This window comes from Lissotriton helveticus, chromosome 5_1 (assembly GCF_964261635.1).
Source record: "Lissotriton helveticus chromosome 5_1, aLisHel1.1, whole genome shotgun sequence".
NCBI classification, from domain to species: Eukaryota; Metazoa; Chordata; class Amphibia; order Caudata; family Salamandridae; genus Lissotriton; species Lissotriton helveticus.
This window is the reverse complement of record NC_136065.1, coordinates 245421749-245440101: the sequence shown is the minus strand read 5'-3', so window position 1 is coordinate 245440101 and position 18353 is coordinate 245421749. Positions and strand designations below refer to the sequence as shown.

The window sequence follows — 18353 nt, the reverse complement described above, 5'->3', positions numbered from 1 at the left end:
AGCCCTCTAGTGCTTCTCTCGCCAGTCGCAGGTCACTGTTCAGGTAAAGTCCGGAGTTTCAACCTCTCTGGTAAATCCGATCGTTAATCCTTGCTACAGCGCCATCCATGGGCCCTGGATCACCTTTGTTGGCGTCCAGGTGCCCGTAATTAGGATGATAAAAACTTGATCACCCGTCAAGTGGGAGGACGTGGCGAGTGCCCAGTCTCCTAACCTTTAAGGCCCTGGCGCCATTCGAGCCCACACACCTACGCCTAGACTGCTTAAGTACCTGTGAAAATCACGCCGCCTTCGACTAGCACAGACAACGTGGAGCGCTTTCCTCAGGGCAGTAGGGAGTGCAGATTTATGGCGCATGTAGCAACATTTTACAATTCACGTATGTGGGTACTGCCTGTTTGTATTTTCAACTGAAAGTGTGTAAAAGAGTTTTAAAGTCCCCCCTCCCGCTGTCCGTGTGCCCGTCTCCCTCCCCCCTCCCGCTGTCCGTGTGCCCGTCCCCCCTCCCGCTGTCCGTGTGCCCGGATAAAATGTTTTTTTTTAATCTCTGTGCTTTTGCGTTCCCTACTTGTGCAATAACCCGGCGTGTTTACAAATCGTTTTTCCCCCTAAATGGCACGCGGAGGCACTATCTGTTTTGAATGTTTGGCTGTGGTGACCCTGTGTTCCTGCTTGGCTAGCCACCAACCCCCTTTCGGAGACAAGCAGAAAATGCCATCATTTTTAGTAACCCACCCTCAGTGGTTGGCGGCCCGTGCACTTTGTCAAAGTATTCAGAGGGGTCACAAAGAATAAGGGCTCGGCGTACTAACGTACAGCCGTAACGTACCCAAGCTCGAAGATTCCTCTTCTGCTCCCGTCCCTTACACTACGACTGCCTACCCCTTCACTGTCTCCCCGCCTAGCCTCTTCGCTCTTCCTTTCTATCCTATCCTTCCCACTCTCTTCTCTCCGTTCCCTCTTGAAAACCCATAAAATGCTGCAGTTTACTTTGTTTGGGTTACTGCAGTGCAATGTATTTTCTTTACTTATTATGGTGATGTGTGTCTGTGATATGGTCATGGTGGTGACTTATGCATGTGGTAGTTACGTGCCAGTCTGACGTGTTTGTGATGACATTTGTGGCAATATTTTGTATGGGTTATGCTATGGTCTGCCGTGACTTGTGCATGTAATGGTGTACATCTTGGTCAAGTGCATTTTAAAGTATGCGTTTATTTGTATGTAATTGAGTATGTGGCTCCTGACTGTAAATTATGTATTTGGTGATGTATGTGGTACTAGTGTGTGTATATGATGACGTACATTGAAGGAGGCAAGAGTCAACATAGCATTTCTGCTCAGCACTTATTATTCTAAGCACAAGCCTTTAATGGCATACAATACTGTATTTGTTAACAAGGGTTTTCCATTTCCGGACTCAATATTTGGTGTATATTTATGGTTTCAGTACATTGAAATCTAGCCCACTACTAAGCACATACTTCCAATACCCCAGCTGTCCGACTGGTTTGCACTGCTCACCAGATATTGGCCTCGATCATAATATTATAATGTGGCCTGTGTATTAACTAATTAAACATTTTACTTAAACACTTCTGCATTTAGACTGCGGCTACATAAACAATGTCAGCCTGTCATTTATTTTATGGGTTCTGATGTTTTCCTTACTTTGCAAATTTGGTTGCAGTGCTTCTTACTCTCCTGTTTGTGGATTGGGTATTCCCTCCATGATCACGCCCATCGTTGCCAGATCTCTGATTTATTCTTATCAAGTAGAGCTGCTTCCCTGCCCCCTCGGTTTTGTGTGTGACTCTGTTGCCTGCTTGTTTTAGGTTTTGACTAGCGAGCTGCGCACTGCGCAGCTGCAGGGAAAACCTTATGAGAAGAGTAGAGTGGCTTTGGTCCCCGCCTCTGTTTCCATTGGCTAGCTCCATAAATGGAGGCTAGCCATTGGAACAGACATCTGCTCGTCATCCTGAGAGCAGATTCGGGGGCGTTCCTGCAAATTTTAGGCTTTCCGCCCCTTTCGAAATCGTCATGCGGCGGTGGGCGGTGGTTTATTATTTTTTTTAAAGCTTTGTTTTCGCCACACTTCCAAAATGTCGTTTTCAGGGGTGGGTTGCGCGATGTCCCGCTGTCCGTTCCCGCCCCCCCTCCCGCTGTCCGTGTGCCCGTTCCTGACCCCCCTCCCGCTGTCCGTTCCCACCCCCCCTTCCCCTCCCGCTGTCCGTGTGCCCTTAGGTGCTTGTTCGTTTGCCTGCTTTAGGGCGCAAGTTCAAGCCTTTACACTGACGGTGATTGTTGCACATCTTTTTTGTTGTTGTTACCTTGAAAACGATACACCAGACATGCTTGACTAAGGTGGGTTGCGATAATGCATGCAGGTACGTCATTTTCCAAATATATGTCAATAAGGGTTTATGCAGTAGCAATTTCAGAAGAATCTGAACAAATGCCGAGGTTGGAGGCAGGTCTGGTGCGCAGGCACCAGTGAGATCTCGATGAAAGCTGCAGCGGCTCCAGAGCACATTTCACTGGGGTCCCTGCCGTTCAACAGCGACCTCCCCGGGGGCCACTATTTACGGGCTGTGGGCCCCAGCAGTTTTGCTGCCTAATTGTCAGGTTATTGAGGGCATCATCTGGTGGTCCCCCGAGGCAGAGTCTTAGCGCCATTTTTAGCACATTGGATTATCCAGTGGTCTCCCCGGAGCGCGCGCGCGCTCTCCGGTCTGAAGTCACCCCCCTCCCGCTGTCCGTGTGCCCGTTAACCCGCCCCCCTCCCGCTAAATGCATTTCCCGATTTCCCCCCCAATCATAGGGACTCTTATCTCCATCTCTGGAAGACTTTGGGGCTCTCAGTCCAGGCTCTTTCCTCACCCCTTCTCTCTCTGCATTCACCCAGTCCTGCTCAGCACCCTCTTTCCGTCCCTTCCTCCCCAACCCCTCCCGCCTCCTATTCTCTCCAGCGCCAGCTTTCGCAGCAGGCGCTTCCCTCTCCGTGGTGTAAGTGTAACCATATATCGCGTCCTGCTCCTGACGAGGTGTTGAAGCGTTTTACGGAGTTTAGCCACCTCTTCCTCCCCCATCTGCAGCTCTAGCCTCTTCCTCATCTCAGGGTCTCTCCTCTCCATTTTTCTACACCCCCACCATCTGCTGCCTCTCCATAGTCTCTCCCCTACAACCGCAGAGTCCTCCGACCTCTTCCCCACCTCTCCGTCCTATGCCCCCTGCTCCCGCCATCCATTTATTTATCTGTTTACTCAAAAAAACAAAAAAAAGATTTTAACATTTACAATGCCAATAACTCTAACATTGTCAAAGGCAAAACCGTTGCATTGTAAATAGTTGTTAATTTATACCTTACCCCCCTGATCCGGTCTCTTCGAGATAGGAATGTCACCGCGTTTAATTACGCGGACGACATCCAGCTGGTCTTCAACATCGACCCCTCGGACCAGTGGGTTTCAGATTTTCAAGCTACCCTCTGTCACATTAGCAACTGGATGGGGGCAAACCACCTTAAGCTTAACCCCGACAAGACCGAATTGGTTCTTGTCGGGGGGCCTTCCAACCCTTGGAACTCCAATTTCTGGCCTGCTAGCTTGGGTCTTCCCCCTCGTCCAGTCGACTCAGCCAAAAGTCTGGGGGTTATCATCAGTAAAGATCTTTCGATGAAGCCCCATATAAATGCCACTGTCTCTTCCTGCTTTTTCCAACTGCGCAAAATTTGGAAAATCGCGCGCTTTCTCACCACCGAGGCGCTTACTTTAGCCCTTCTGGCGTTAGTCATCTCTAGGATTAACTACGCCAACTCCTTGTACGTAGGCATCCCAGACTATCAACTCAAACGTCTGCAGCTTGTCCAGAACCAGGCGGCCCTACCTTTATCTCCTCCCTCATTCATCCCTATATCCCCTCTCGCAATCTTCGCTCGGCTCACTCGGCTTTACTCAAAGTCCCGCGAGTCAAGCGTAAGAAATGGGGAGGTTTACGATTCTCATTCCTGCTCCATCTTTTTGGAATGCCCTCCCTTTGGACATTAGGCTTGCCTCTCCCTATATCCATTTCAGATCCCTCCTTAAGACTCATCTGTTCCGTACTGCGTACAAATAAAACGTTTTCTTTTTCTCCGGCCCTTTTTATTTTTTATTTTTCTTCTTTCCTACTGCTGCTATGCACCCCCGCGCCCTGCCCAGGCGGTGCCTTCTGTCCTTTCTATACCAGCGCCAAGAAACTGTATAGTGTACGCTGCGCTTTACAAATACTTTTCACATCACATCACATCACATCAGATCTCACGCTCTTTTTCCGTACATAGGGGGACCCACCAAGGATGCTTCTATTAACCAGGAATTTTTGTACTTGCTGTGAAGCCATTAGCGGCTATGCTGCGAGCCAGGAGCCCTGTTTGGGGATCAGGGGAGGGCCAGACTTGCACACTGTGCCCTTGAGCGCGAATGGTGTGTTAGTCTACTTACGGGACCATGCATACTCGTTACCGGCCCTTTATGACCTGCTCTATCACTTCAGGGAGATGGCTGGTCTCAGGTTGAACTAGGGCAAATCCGGCATCTTCCCTTTCCACCGGATTGCACAGGAACATATTGAAGTGACAAAAGTCTGATGACTACCCTGGAATTTTGAGACATGTGGCTATCTTGGCATAAATGTTTACCACACTGACAGGGACTTGCTCAATGGCAATCATGGTAAGGCCTTGGCTCCCGTGCACCGGTCCATGCACTCATGGACACGACTACCCCTCTAGCCTATGGCCAGAGCATCGGTAGCAAAGATGCTGGTTATTCCGAGGCTCCTCTATGTTTTTTGTAGCTTTGCCAGTGATGCCACCTAGATCCTTCTTCAGGAATCTGAGGAGCCTGACCTCATTAGAGAATCTGCTCGGCTAGAAAGCAGGTTTCAATCCCCATGCTTCAGTGCCACATGCTCGAGGGGGAACTTGGGGTCCCGGATCTGGAGCTGTATTTCACAGAGGCACAATTACAATGGCCAATGTGTTGGCTAGTAGGGGATAGGACGGTGGAGGGTGGCCTGGTTCGGTAAGACCTGGACGGGAGGGGCATGGAAGTACTGGAGTGGCTGCTCTCGCTGGGTAGACAAACCAAACGACTGAGCAGGCTCACGCGAGTAGCCAAGCTCATCTGGACCCAGATGTGCACTGACCCCCAATGCCGCACAACTGTCCATTTGGAGCGTGCCGGACATGAAAACTCTGAGTGTTCATGATGCTTCACCATGGTGAAATGCCGGGCTCACCCATGTGGTTGATTTATATAGCAATGGTGCTCTACTCTACTTCCAAGGACTACAGGAATTATATGAACTCGGGTACGTCTAATTCTTACACACACTTTGTTTAGGGCAGTAATTGGGAACATATAGGCACCAGGGCTGGCCAAGCCGTCACTGCACTCGGGTTTGTAGGGCTTCTTAACACACGGGCTAGGCCACAGGGCGGTTGCGGTATTATACATAGTACTGCAGGGGGGACACAGTGAATATCTGACCCAAGGGAAGCCAAATGGGATATTGCCTAGGCACGGAATTGACCACCACACAATGGACCATGGTCCTAGAACAGGTGAAGCGAGTGTTGCGCAAGTCCCATTTAAAGTTCAAGCAAATAAATTATCTGCATAAAAACCTACCTTACACCGCACCACCAGCACAAAATGTTTCCAGCAGTGTCCCAGAGGTGTGGTCACATAGATGCTTTTTTTATATATATTCTTTGGGAATGCCCACCGCTGATGTGCACGTGGACCCAGGTGATGGACCATGTGTCGGCAGTGAATGATGTCCAGCTACCCCCAGATCTGCTTCACTGTCTTTTGGGGAACAGAAAACAACCTAAGCGTACCACACACTATCTGAAGCTGGTTGATTTGGTATTAATTCTCTTTAAGCATTTAAATGCCATGGCATGGAAGGCCCCTCATCCGCCCATGATGGAGTGCTGGCTTAGAGTGACTCACAAATGGGCTCTGGCAGAAGTGGATTCCATGATGCATGATCAAAGACCACGAAGGGGGTGACGGGACAGTCACAATGTGGGACACTTACGTTCTTTAGTTGTTCACTAGATTGAATCCGCCCCTCAAGCTCACAACACCTCAGTATTATTAACTGGGCGGTAGCCGGATTGTACCATTGCATTACCCACACACTTGCTCACTAAACATCAACAGCAGATCCTGTGCTCTCCGGAGTGGACTGCATGAGGGTTCACCTAGCACCGTTTCCTCCCTTGGACCTGCCACTAGCCTGTATTTTTCATAGGTACAATATCCTCCAGTTGCCAACGTTACTGCACCTCCACATAGCCGAAAATGGGAGTATCAGCTACAGGTTTTTTCAAAAGTAGGCTGCTTTGTTTCTTTTTATTGTGTGATATATACATTTGCCAATTTTTTGCATGACAAGGTGCATTATGGCACTATAGGTTGCAATCCTTTTCCTTTTTTCTCTCACTCTCCTCTGCTATCACAAATGCCATTATATGACCTGCTACCTGAATATTGTAAATGTTGAAATGCTAGGACATGTCTGTCTACCCATCTTATGAAGATGTTGACCATTGTATCCTATACAATTTGTGGTGACTCACAACTAATGCCAATAAAGACATTTGAAGGAAAAAATTATGGAAGGTTGCCAGCTGTAGGAAGCACAAAGCAGAAGAAGTTCAACAGCAATACATAATTATAACAAGTGTCTTGGAATTCACATGTTGTAAGCAACAACCTGTTGTAAATAATCAAAATGACATTTATGCAGTAGGCTGCGATAGTTACTACAGTCAAAATTCAAATGATACTGACTCAATAGGTACACAAGATCAGATAAAATGTTTTGAACTTGTAATAGCGTTGATCAGTTACCGTTACGTGTTCCCCTAGGGGGAAAAGTAAAGGTTACAAATGACAAATATTTATAGGGTGAGCACAAAAGGAGAGGAGTAGGACAGTTCTTACTATACAGCAGCACTGTATACATGATAGGCTGAACTGATATGTCAATGTTGAGATTTTCCCGGAATGTACTGTAAAGAATTAGAATGCACAAGAGGGCAACCCACTATTCCCTTGTAGGCTTGGGTAACTGTAATCAAATAGGTAAAGATGTCAACAAGGGATTCACTTAGAAACAATATTTCAGATATACTTATTCTAAAATGATGTCTATGAATGCCATCTCAAATCAATTGAATGTTATTTAACCTACATAGGATAATTTGAAAATAAAGAAATCAATTTACTATGCAGGTACATGTGCTTTCAAATTTGAATGAAAGAAAATAGATATTTAAACAATTAATAACAAGGGTTCAAAACATAAATCAACATACATTGACGATGTTTGTTACAATGTTTTTCCAGACTTTTATAACATATGTTGAGATACTTTATGACCACTTTCTTACATACAACTAGAGCCTGTTTTTAGAAGACACAAGACTCTTAATAGGTGTTAACAATTTCCAAAACAAAGTTGGGTTATAAGTCAATATATTTGTCTCAATTGTTGCATATCTGCAAGACCATCTTCAGGACTGTATCTTTGAATGAAGAGAAAGGACCCCTTGTTGTGAGATCATCGGGTTGGTATTTGGCTGGGACTTATAGGGCATGGAGCTATAAAGTCACGCATTCAAGGAACTGAGATATTTTGCTAATGCTGAGAGAGAGAGAAGCTAGGATAACCGATCTACTTCGGGTCATATTTACCCACTTAAATTCTGGTGATTCTTCGCCAAATCAAGTCGCTATACTCTACAGCACGTTCTAGATTCTTCGAGACCTTGCTCTCTGGCACATATACGCAAACAGCTATCTGAGAAAGTGGTTTTCCCATTCAATTTAAAAACAAATGAGATCATGTGTATATGATGTAGTACCAGCAATATCTGCCCTGTACACCTAAACAACGTTGAACATTATTAAGTATGTTCTGGGACGACAATTCTTCTAAAGCACATAAATCTTTCAGTTCCTTAACAGCGTGACTTTATAGCTTTGTGCCCTGTACGTCCCAGCCAAATACCATTTGGCTGGCCTCAAAGAGGGTCCTTCATCTTTATTCAAAGACACAGTCCTGAAGATGGTCTTGAAGATATGCAATAATTGAGACCAAAACGTTAACGCATAACTCAGATTCCTTTTGGAAATTGTTAACACCTATTAGGAGTCTTGTGCCTTCCAAAAACAGTCTCTAGTTGTATGTAAGAAAGGGGGCATAAAGAACATCAACAATTATTATAAAATTCTGGAAATACATTGTAATGAACATTGTGTTTGAAACCTTGCTATTGCTTGTTAAATATCTGTTTTCTTGAATACAAATTTTAAACAAGCATTTACAATGCAACGGTTTCGCCTTTGGAGAAGTTAGAGCTATTGGCATTGCAAATGACAACATTTGTATTTATGTGTTGGTTTTGAAAACAGATAAATAAATGGCATTGTCATTTACATTGCCAATAGCTTAATCTCTCGCAAATGTGAGAACTATTGTACCCTACGGACGAGCTCAGCAGACAGCAATTACTACCACCCACACACACACCCAGAGCCACACACACACACCCAGAGCTAGCCACACACACCCAGAGCCAGCCACACACACACAGTTTGCATTTTAAATGTTTTTAGTAAATAGCGAAAGCAATGCAAAGTCCGCACAATTAATTTTGTTGTAAAGAAACGTCGAGCATAGATTAGTTTCAAATTCCTAAAATCACTGGCACATGTAAAATGATTTATCAGCAAGCTCGCATGTCCTTCACATCTAGCATTGGTTCAACAACCGATTTTCATATGTTTGCCCTGGTGCAATAAAAACCTTTTTGTAATCAGGCAAAATGTGTTTTCTTATGTATTAATCCAGCAGCAGGATGCGATAAAATAGCACAGCCCTTAAATTGCGTAAGAGCAAAGTAGGACGCCCTCATGTGTGAGATCAGCTCACTGCAGAATAAAAGAGCTTAATCAAATAGCCAAATCAATTTGAATATGTAACAAAATGCTGTGAAAAAAACAGTGTGCTCAGAGAGCCAGTAAAAAAATTTGCATTTTGAGCGTGTCTGATATTAAGCTAAAACAAGTCAAAAGTGCAAATGTGCCATGTTAAAGTAAGCCTGACAAACAAAACAAACTCAAAACATAAAACAAACGAGCCTAGAAGCTAAAAGCAAAATGATGTTATAAATGAGCAACAGAGCAAATGTGCAAAGTGGTCTAGAAAGTGTCCAAGAGGAAAATATGATGAATGCACCCAAATGAAGTGGCCTAGCAAAAAGAGGCCCGAATAAACTCAAGTGAATTAATTAAGTGACAGACAAACTCGAATCCATTTATACTATTTTGAACAATACATGTTATACAGACAAATTGGGACTTGTTTTAATACATTACAGATATAGGAAAAGAGATGTTACACAAAAACAAAAACTTTTCTCATGCTTTCCCTCATGGCACTTATATTGTTAAAATACAAATACACTATATATAACATGTTGCAAGCATTCATTAGTTATGTCAATTTTTCACCAGAAGTAAACTTACAACTTTCAAATACATTGCATAAATTCATATTTTTGCCCAGCGTACTTCCTGCATGTACCATACTAACAGAAGCTTCACACAATAGACAATGAAAGCATTTACTTCTGCCAAACACACTGCAAGATTTGCCCTTGAAAAATAACATCTTGTTAGCGAAGGAAAAGATACAATAGAGCAGCAACGTCCAGCAGATAAAAATGAATACACAATGTGTTTCTATTTTAGAGAGAAATACATGTGTGCACGTTTATTTGTCGAGCACGTTTTAAGGGCCTGCACTTTTGACAACATGAATATGTCTAATATATTTTTAATTAATGTATTAGCTTTCTCACAAAGGATGTTCAGCTGTATGGGGTTTGAAGCAGTTATATGTACAATCTGTTGTGTGTGCAATACAGATGTGATGTCTATTGGAAGTCATTACGTGTGCTGAAGGGCAAGTAGCTTTTTCTGTCCATTTTATGACATGTTGTTTTACACTGAAAAAGTGACTATCAGTGAAGGCAATTCCAGGCAAACGTCATGGACCTGTTGGAACTGTACTACTAGAAACAATGCAACAATCCCATCAGTATCTGGAAATATGTGTGGCTCCGAGGAATTTAAAGTTGCAAACATGGAGATGGTGAGGTTGACACTGGGTAAGGTTATATAGATAGAAACAGGTAGGCAGTTCAGAGGGATTACGTAACACCTGTACAGTGATCTATAAATCGTAGGTTTTAAATCCTGACTAAGGCTTCTGTACTTCAGTTTTTCCTGGAGCAACCATATGGATCTTGTAGTAAAACGGAGTCGCTTCTTGGTAGCTGAGTGAGCTAATTGTGTGGATGGGCGTCCATGAAAGAGCATGAATTAGAGCTGTGGGGTTGAAGTTGAGAGCAGTGAGAGGCTCTCAGAATACCCTTCGCTGGGCTATAAAGGGAATCAGATTTCATGCACATCCAGCCCCTGGCCTCTCTCGAGACCACAGAGCGATCGTCACTTATGTGCCGGTTTAGTATTTTATAGGAGTACGTTTTGCTGTGTTCGTTTCATTCTGAAAGTTAGGGCACATCAATAGTCGAGAATGCCAAAGCTAAGGTGGCAAAGATGGAATTCATAATCAAAGGCAAGGAGATTTTCCAAGTTATTCTTGTATCAGCACAAGCCGCAGATAGAAGAGTAGCCAGCACAACTACTGTAGATGGGTATGTTATAATACGTTTGAAGCTATAGCTGCTGTAGGTAAATACGGCATCAGATTAGGTATCGAAGTTGGAATTTATGGCGCACCGGCTGCGATGTGATTCACACATCCAAGAACGGTACAAATGGAACTCCCACTCACCGACTGTCTTCTGGCGGGCGGGGCTCTCCTCCTCACACGGGAGCCTTGCTCCCTGCAGCACTCCTCCGGCGGTCACTTTGGGGCCGCGGGCGGGGTTCCTCTCCTCCTGGGCTCTCCTAGATGCAGCAGGGCTCCCTCGCATCACGGGAGCCCTGCAAACCGGCCGCCATGCTTCTTCTTTCTTCCCCCCGGGCTGCGGGGGCGGGCACTTCCGGCCGGCCGCGCTGGGATTGGCCGGCCGGCCGGCCAACCACTTCCGGGTCTCTGCGGGCAGCGCAGCGGCCCTTCTCCTTAGGTAGGCAGGCGGGGGCTGATTTTTACGGGCAAATGCCGGGTGGGCACCGGCTCTTTAAAGATAACCATCAATCGAGGTGGGCACTCGATCGGCCCACAAGTCCGCCACAAAACGGTCCAGATGCCGGGTGGGCGGGAACGGCAAGGCACGCCCATGGACTTCCAGTGGGACACGGACAGCGGGAGGGGGTGGGAACGGGCACAAGGACAGGTGGAAGGGGGGGCAGGAAGGCTATAAAAACAAAGCACTGACCTGTACTTCTTAAAAAATAAAAAACGAAACTCCGCCCACCGCTGCATTACTACACAGAGGGAACGCCCAGGGAAAAAATCGCGGGAACGCCCCTGAATCTGGTCCGGCCTTGACGGACAGATCTCTGTTCCAATGGCTAGCCTCCATTTATGGAGCTAGCCAATGAAACAGAGGGCGTATTCCAAGAGTCCCTTACTGAAGACTACAGATTTCTCTGGAGGCGGAGCTAAGAGCTCCGCCCTCCAGCGAAACCTAAAAACAAACACCTGCATTTTAGAATGATTTCCTTCTTTTCATATTATTCTACATAAGTTAAAAAACATTCAATTGACTTGAGATGTCATTCATAGACATCATTTATGAATATTAAGTATATTTGAAATATTGTTTCCAAAAGAATCCCTTTTTGGCAAAGAATTAGAAGGCATCGCCACCAGCCCATGGTGAGACAAGTGTTCATAGTAAGACGTTCGAGCCCTAGTTCCTTTTGTAGCTAGGTGGAAGGAGATTCACTAACAAAACAATAAACACAAGCTCCAGTTTTACAGTAGGAAGTGCCTTGCATACAGAAAACACAAATAAGGAGTAAGCCCCAAGTTAATGTCATTTTAATTAAAACTTGCTTCCCTAAGAAAACCTTCCATTACACTCCAAGTAGTACGGTAGAAAGGTGCACCTATATGAAACACGTTTCAACAACCCAGGAAATTAAAAAACATTAAAACGTAGCTGGAAGTAAAAGGATTGTGGCCCTTAATAATTGACAAATATATTCTAGTAGGATTTCTTCCTACCTCTTTTGACTTCTTGGACTTTTCTTCATCTTTTTTGGTCTTCTTTAAAGCATCAGCACCAACCACAGAAAGAATATTTCGCAACCTGAAATTACAGCAACAACATAAGCATACTGTTAAAGAGATGCTGATAACTGCAAATCCTTTGGATAACTTGGCACAAGATATGTCAGGAGTGCAACACATTTTACTGTTGATGCTATTTTATCAGACACTCTAAGACAAAGCACCTATGCAGGACTGGAGTCAGTGTTAACCTCAAGAACTTATGAGGCAATGCGTCCACTAGAGATAAAAGTTTGAACATCAAGTAAGTCAGCAGAGTCAATTAAGTAAGCCTTAAGTCAGGAACGCTCAAGTCCAATAACTTCGGAATCCATGAAGGTTTATTAAATATTGTAGAGCAATATAGAAAGCAAAAATAATAGATAGCTAAATATATGGTAAAACAATATAGGGAATTAGCATAAGACTCAATCAGATGCAGTCAAGAATCTCATATGAAGTCAAGCATATACAGTGAAAATAGCATTGTTAGCATACAGTGATAACATTTGTTCACAGACTGGCAAATCAGGACACAGCCCAAACTTTACAGACAGAGAGGCTGCAGAAAATTAAAATTACTACGGATAATGGCACTCGGGTAACGTCCAATCCTATAGCAATGAATCTAACTATCGTCTTCCTTAACACACACTAGTTGGTCAGACATCAACTTGAGATATTTTACCTCCTTGATTCTGAATACTCTGAAAATACTGTTTTTATCAGAAACTTGGTTAACAGAGGACTCCATGCCTGACATTTTAGCTGCACTCGCAGAGAATTACCATATACTCAATTATAATAGACTACCGGTTGCTGCAATTATTAAAAAGCATCTTTCTTTTATTAAACGTACTCTCTTACCAATCCAGACGGCAGAGAATGTTGGGATCAAATTGTATTCTCCAATATCTCCATTAATATGCATCCTCATGTACAGACTCCCAGGGTACATGTCTCGATTCCCTTTACTTTTCGTGCATTCTTTATCTGCTCTAGACTACGCAAAAATATTACTTCTTACTTGGGCTACTGAGGAAAATGGTGGCCACAACTCCTCAGACCATACTGACTCTCTTAAAAAGATTGAACTTTGAATCACAGCTGTCTACAGCTACACATATTAAAAGTCAAATATTAAATTAGGTCCGGTCACTAAACCCAACTATATTCAATCTCAATCAATCAATCAATCAATCACAGGAATTTATATAGCGCACTACTTACCCGGAGGGTCTCAAGGCGCTACGGGTGGGGGGGGGGGGGGTGCTGCTACTGCTCGAATAGCCAGGTCTTGAGCTTCTTCCTGAAGAAGAGGTGGTCTTGGGTCAGGCGCAGGTCGGTCGGTAGGGAGTTCCAGGTCTTGGCGGCCAGGTAGGAGAAGGACCTTCCTCCCGTTGTCATTCTTCGGATGCGGGGGACGGCGGCGAGGGCGTGGTTGGCTGATCGGAGGTGTCGTTTGGGAGCGTAGAAGTTGATGCGGTTGTTGAGGTAGCTGGGGCCTTGATCGTGTAGGGCTTTGTGTGCGTGGGTGAGGAGGCGGAAGGTGATTCTTTTGTTGACGGGGAGCCAATGCAGGTCTCTCAGATGTCCGGAGATGTGGCTGTGTCGTGGGATGTCGAGGATGAGTCTGGCTGAGGCGTTCTGGATCCGCTGGAGTCTCTTCTGGAGCTTGGCGGTGGTTCCGGCGTAGAGGGCGTTGCCGTAGTCCAGTCGGCTGGTGACGAGGGCCTGGGTGACCGTCTTCCTGGTCTCGGTGGGGATCCACCGGAAGATCTTCCGTAGCATGCGCAGGATGTTGAAGCATGACGAGGAGACGGCGTTGACTTGTCTGGTCATGGTGAGGGAGGAGTCCAGGATGAAGCCCAGGTTGCGTGCATGGTCTGTCGGTTTGGGTGCGCTGCCCAGGGCGGGGGGCCACCAGGAGTCGTCCCAGGCGGAAGGTGAGGAGCCCAGGATGAGGACCTCCGTCTTGTCTGAGTTACGTTTCAGGCGGCTGGTCGTCATCCACTCGGCTACGTCTTTCATCCCTTCGTGAAGGTTGGCTCTGGCGGCGGCGGGGTCGTTGGTCAGGGAGAGGATCAGCTGGGTGTCGTCAGCGTAGGAGATGATGTTGAGGTTGTGTTGGCGTGCGATGGCCGCGAGGGGGCTCATGTAGACGTTGAAGAGTGTGGGGCTCAGCGAGGATCCTTGAGGGACGCCGCAGATGACTTCGGTGGCCTCTGACTTGTACGGTGGTAGACGGACTCTCTGTGTTCTTCCGTTGAGGAATGAGATGATCCAATCCAGTGCCTTCTCCTGGATTCCGATGTTGCTGAGGCGCTGCACTAGGGTGCGGTGGCAGACAGTGTCGAATGCCGCGGAGAGGTCTAGGAGGATGAGGGCCGCTGTTTCTCCGTTGTCCATCAGGGCTCGGATGTCATCGGTGGCAGCGATGAGGGCGGTCTCGGTGCTGTGGTTGGCTCGGAAGCCCGACTGTGAGGGGTCGAGGGATCCATTCGTCTCGAGGAAGGCGGCCAGCTGCTTGTTGACGGTCTTCTCGATGACTTTGGCTGGGAACGGGAGGAGCGAGATGGGGCGGTAATTCTTGAGTTCGGTGGGGTCCGCTGTAGGTTTCTTGAGTAGGGCGCTGAGTTCGGCGTGCTTCCAGCTCTCCGGGAAGGTGGCGGTGTCGAAGGAGGTGTTGATGATGTCCCGCAGGTGGGGTGCGATGACCGAGTCGGCCCTGTTGAAGACGTGGTGAGGGCAGGGGTCGGTCGGAGATCTGGAATGGATGGAGTTCATCAAGCGGATGGTGTCTTCGGTGCTGATCGGAGTCCAGGCGCGGAGGGTGGTGGTGGGGGGCGGTGGTTCGGTTGTGACGTGCGTCGGTTGAGTGCTGAAGCTGTTGTGTATGTCCGCGATCTTGTTGTGGAAGTAGGAGGCGAGGGAGTTGCAGAGGTCTTGCGATGGGGTGATGTCGTTGTTTCCGGCGTTGGGGTTGGAGAGCTCTTTGACGATGTTGAAGAGTTCCTTGCAGTTGTGTGCGTTGTTGTCCAGCCGGTCCTTGAATGCAGTTTTCTTAGTGGCGCGGATCAGTTGGTGGTGCTTCCGGGTGGCAAGCTTGAGGGCGGTCATGTTGTCCGGTGTTTGTTCCCTTCTCCAGGCTTTCTGGAGGGCTCGGCAGTTCTTCTTGGAGCTCTTGAGGTCGTCGGTGAACCATGGGGCCTTCTTGCTGCCGGGTCTGCTAGGCGGGGTCCTCAGTGGGGCGAGTTCGTCCGCGCAGTAGTTGATCCACTTTGTGAGGTTGTCGGCGGCCTGGCTGGGGTTCGCTGAGCTGGCGGGGGGGGTGCTGGCTCAGGGAAGCTGCGAGCTGGTCAGCTGTGATCTTGTTCCAGCTTCTTCGAGCAACCGGTTGCTGGTCGTGGTGGATCGTCGTTCTTGTGAAGGTGAAGTGGATGCAGCTGTGGTCTGTCCAGTGGAGTCCAGTGGCGTGGCTGAAGGCGATGTCTTTGCTGGATGAGAAGACGGCGTCGAGTGTGTGTCCTGCGAGGTGGGTGGGGGTGGATACCAGCTGCTTGAGTCCGAGGTTGGCGAGGCTGTCGAGCAGGGTGGTGGTGTTGCGGTCGTTGTTGTTCTCCAGGTGGAAGTTGAGGTCCCCCAGGAGGTCCCCCAGTCCGCCCATGTTCTTGGTCGGATCATTATTTAATTAAATTTGATATAGATGACATAACTCACAGGAAACCCACCGCCTCTCCTCGTACTTATTCCAGTAACTGGAATCGTGTTAATCTCGATAGTTTGTGACTCAATGGCACTGTCTCTACCTAATCACGGTGAGAGTTTAGATGATTTGGAAGCGACAATGAGAGACTGACTCAGAGAAGCTAGTAATAGCATGCCGCTAGGCATACAGCAAAATCGTTTCATCGACATGAAGCATCAAAATGGTACACAGAAGATTTAAAGAAAACTAAACTTGAGTTACACCAGTCTGAGCATAAATGGCAGAAAACATATACATCTGACAAAAGGTATAGCTTTGTTCTGTGGTTAAAGGCATATAAGAAACGAATCTGGTAGGCCAGATCTAGTTACTTTTCAATAAAAAATTGAAATCTAAAAACAAAACCAAAGAAATATTTGATACGTTTACTAAACTTTCCAATCTGAATCACTCAAATGCTCCGGTGGTCCCACTCAGAAATTGTGTGACCATCTGAACTCTTTCTTCATCGATAAAATACTGATAATTAAAGATACTATTCCTCTCAGCTCCCTAACCAGTACCATTCCCTTGGAAGACATGAACTCTACAAAATGTATGGCTTTTTCAGCAATTACCAAAGATTGCTTACTGAAGTTGATGACTAAGGTCAAATCTGGATCCACTAAGGATATTTGCCTCTCTCAGATCCCAAAACCATTATCACACTTTCCTGATCCAGCGATCTCACTGCTCAACTTATCCTTAAGTCAGGGCACTGACCCTCATACTTTTAAGGAGGAATAGTCATCACATTTAAAAAAAGAATCATTGACAGACTACAGGGGCTGTCCAACGACCCTGAACCAGGGACAATCGATTATAACACCTAACAATTGGTTCATGTGAAAACATAAAAAAATCACATACATAGAATGAAAGAAATTAATAAAAAAAGAGAGAGAAAAAAAGAGAAGCCTATACATATACAAAAGCAATTTTGGATAAACACTTAGAATTTATTGAAGTTATGATTTCTTAAAAACAATAACGCTCAAGGAAAACGTTGGCAAAGGCAAAAACAGACAATTCACAGGCCAAACAAGTGGCTAACAAGCAAACATTATATATGCAAAAAGAACAACAAAAACAAAATAATGCGTCCTTTATAAATTAGGGCCACAAAGGCGTCGACGGCGTTTCGACCGCTGGGTTATTGTGCGGTCATCATCAGGACCAAAAGGTTACTTGAGCGTATAATTGCTTCGTCTAAGACAGGTCAGTTATAAATGGACTTGTAGTTAGGCGAAAAATATAAGCTTAGAGAAGGTGATTGCTAACTGCAATCCAATATATCATTGTAGGACCACTCAATAGTCCTCTCGGGTGTCTCCGGGGAATGTAAATCGGGTGGACGGCATATGATTGTGCCTCCAATTGTGCCCAATAAATCGGTGGAATAGAAAACAGGAACCCTATGTCCCTATGTGTGGGTGTAAGTGCTGGAATGACATTGAATGTTGAAGGATGATGCTATATGTTGGGTATAGGATTTGCACAGTTTGGGCATTGTTGGCTAAGATTATACACGCTCCCAACAAAGTGCACGACGGCTCAGTGGTTCGGTATTGTGGTGTGCCAGCAGAGATGGTTGCAGCACGAAGATCTTAGTAAAGTGCTGCATGTAAGAAATGGGATTCTTGGGCAGAGTACCAGGATCGAAAGTTCAGGATAATGCTACGCTTTGGTTGAGCCCCACTGGCAGACCAGTGTGCCTACGATGTTTTATAAAGAGTAGACTGTGTTTATACTCCATCAGGCATGAGTCACCTGAGTTATCAGACACGGTACATATGAATCTAGATTGTCGGTTAAACCAGATGACCGCATGAACAACGCTACGCACACTATTGCGGATATACCCTTCCGGTATCTTTTGAAATTTAAACAACTTCCCAATATATTGCCAAGGGGATTCGATAGGCAATTCTTTAAATAAAAACTAACTGGGCTCAATTGATGAACGACAGGTCCATATACCTTGGACTATTATAAACTGAAAATGCCCTGAAGAAGTCCGGTAACGGACAAAACGAGTTGGCTATTTCATTGATAATAAAAAATGAATAAAGACAAAGTTTTAAACTTCAAGAGCCTGTGACTAACTTCACTTTGGGAAAATGGACATGGATCTTCAAATTTGTACATAATATTGCATGATGTTTGATATTTAATAATACACTTAAAATTGGATTTATCAGAAGGGTGCGGAGCCATCTTTTGTGTATTTTATTGGAAGAAAGTGGGGGATTTCTTTCTCCAACTCTTCATGGGACATAGCGGATAGTGTCTCAGGCTA

At 45.8% G+C, this 18353-nt stretch overlaps 1 protein-coding gene across 1 annotated transcript in view; it reads right to left on the bottom strand.

The window, feature by feature from the left end:
- Positions 1 to 18353, bottom strand: part of PRPF4 (pre-mRNA splicing tri-snRNP complex factor PRPF4) — a 206958-nt gene that overhangs the window by 93744 nt on the left and 94861 nt on the right. Inside the window, exon 4 of the mRNA XM_078642126.1 lies at positions 12262 to 12346. Coding sequence (XP_078498252.1) covers positions 12262 to 12346 — 85 coding nt within the window. The remainder of the gene's footprint in view (positions 1 to 12261; positions 12347 to 18353) is intronic.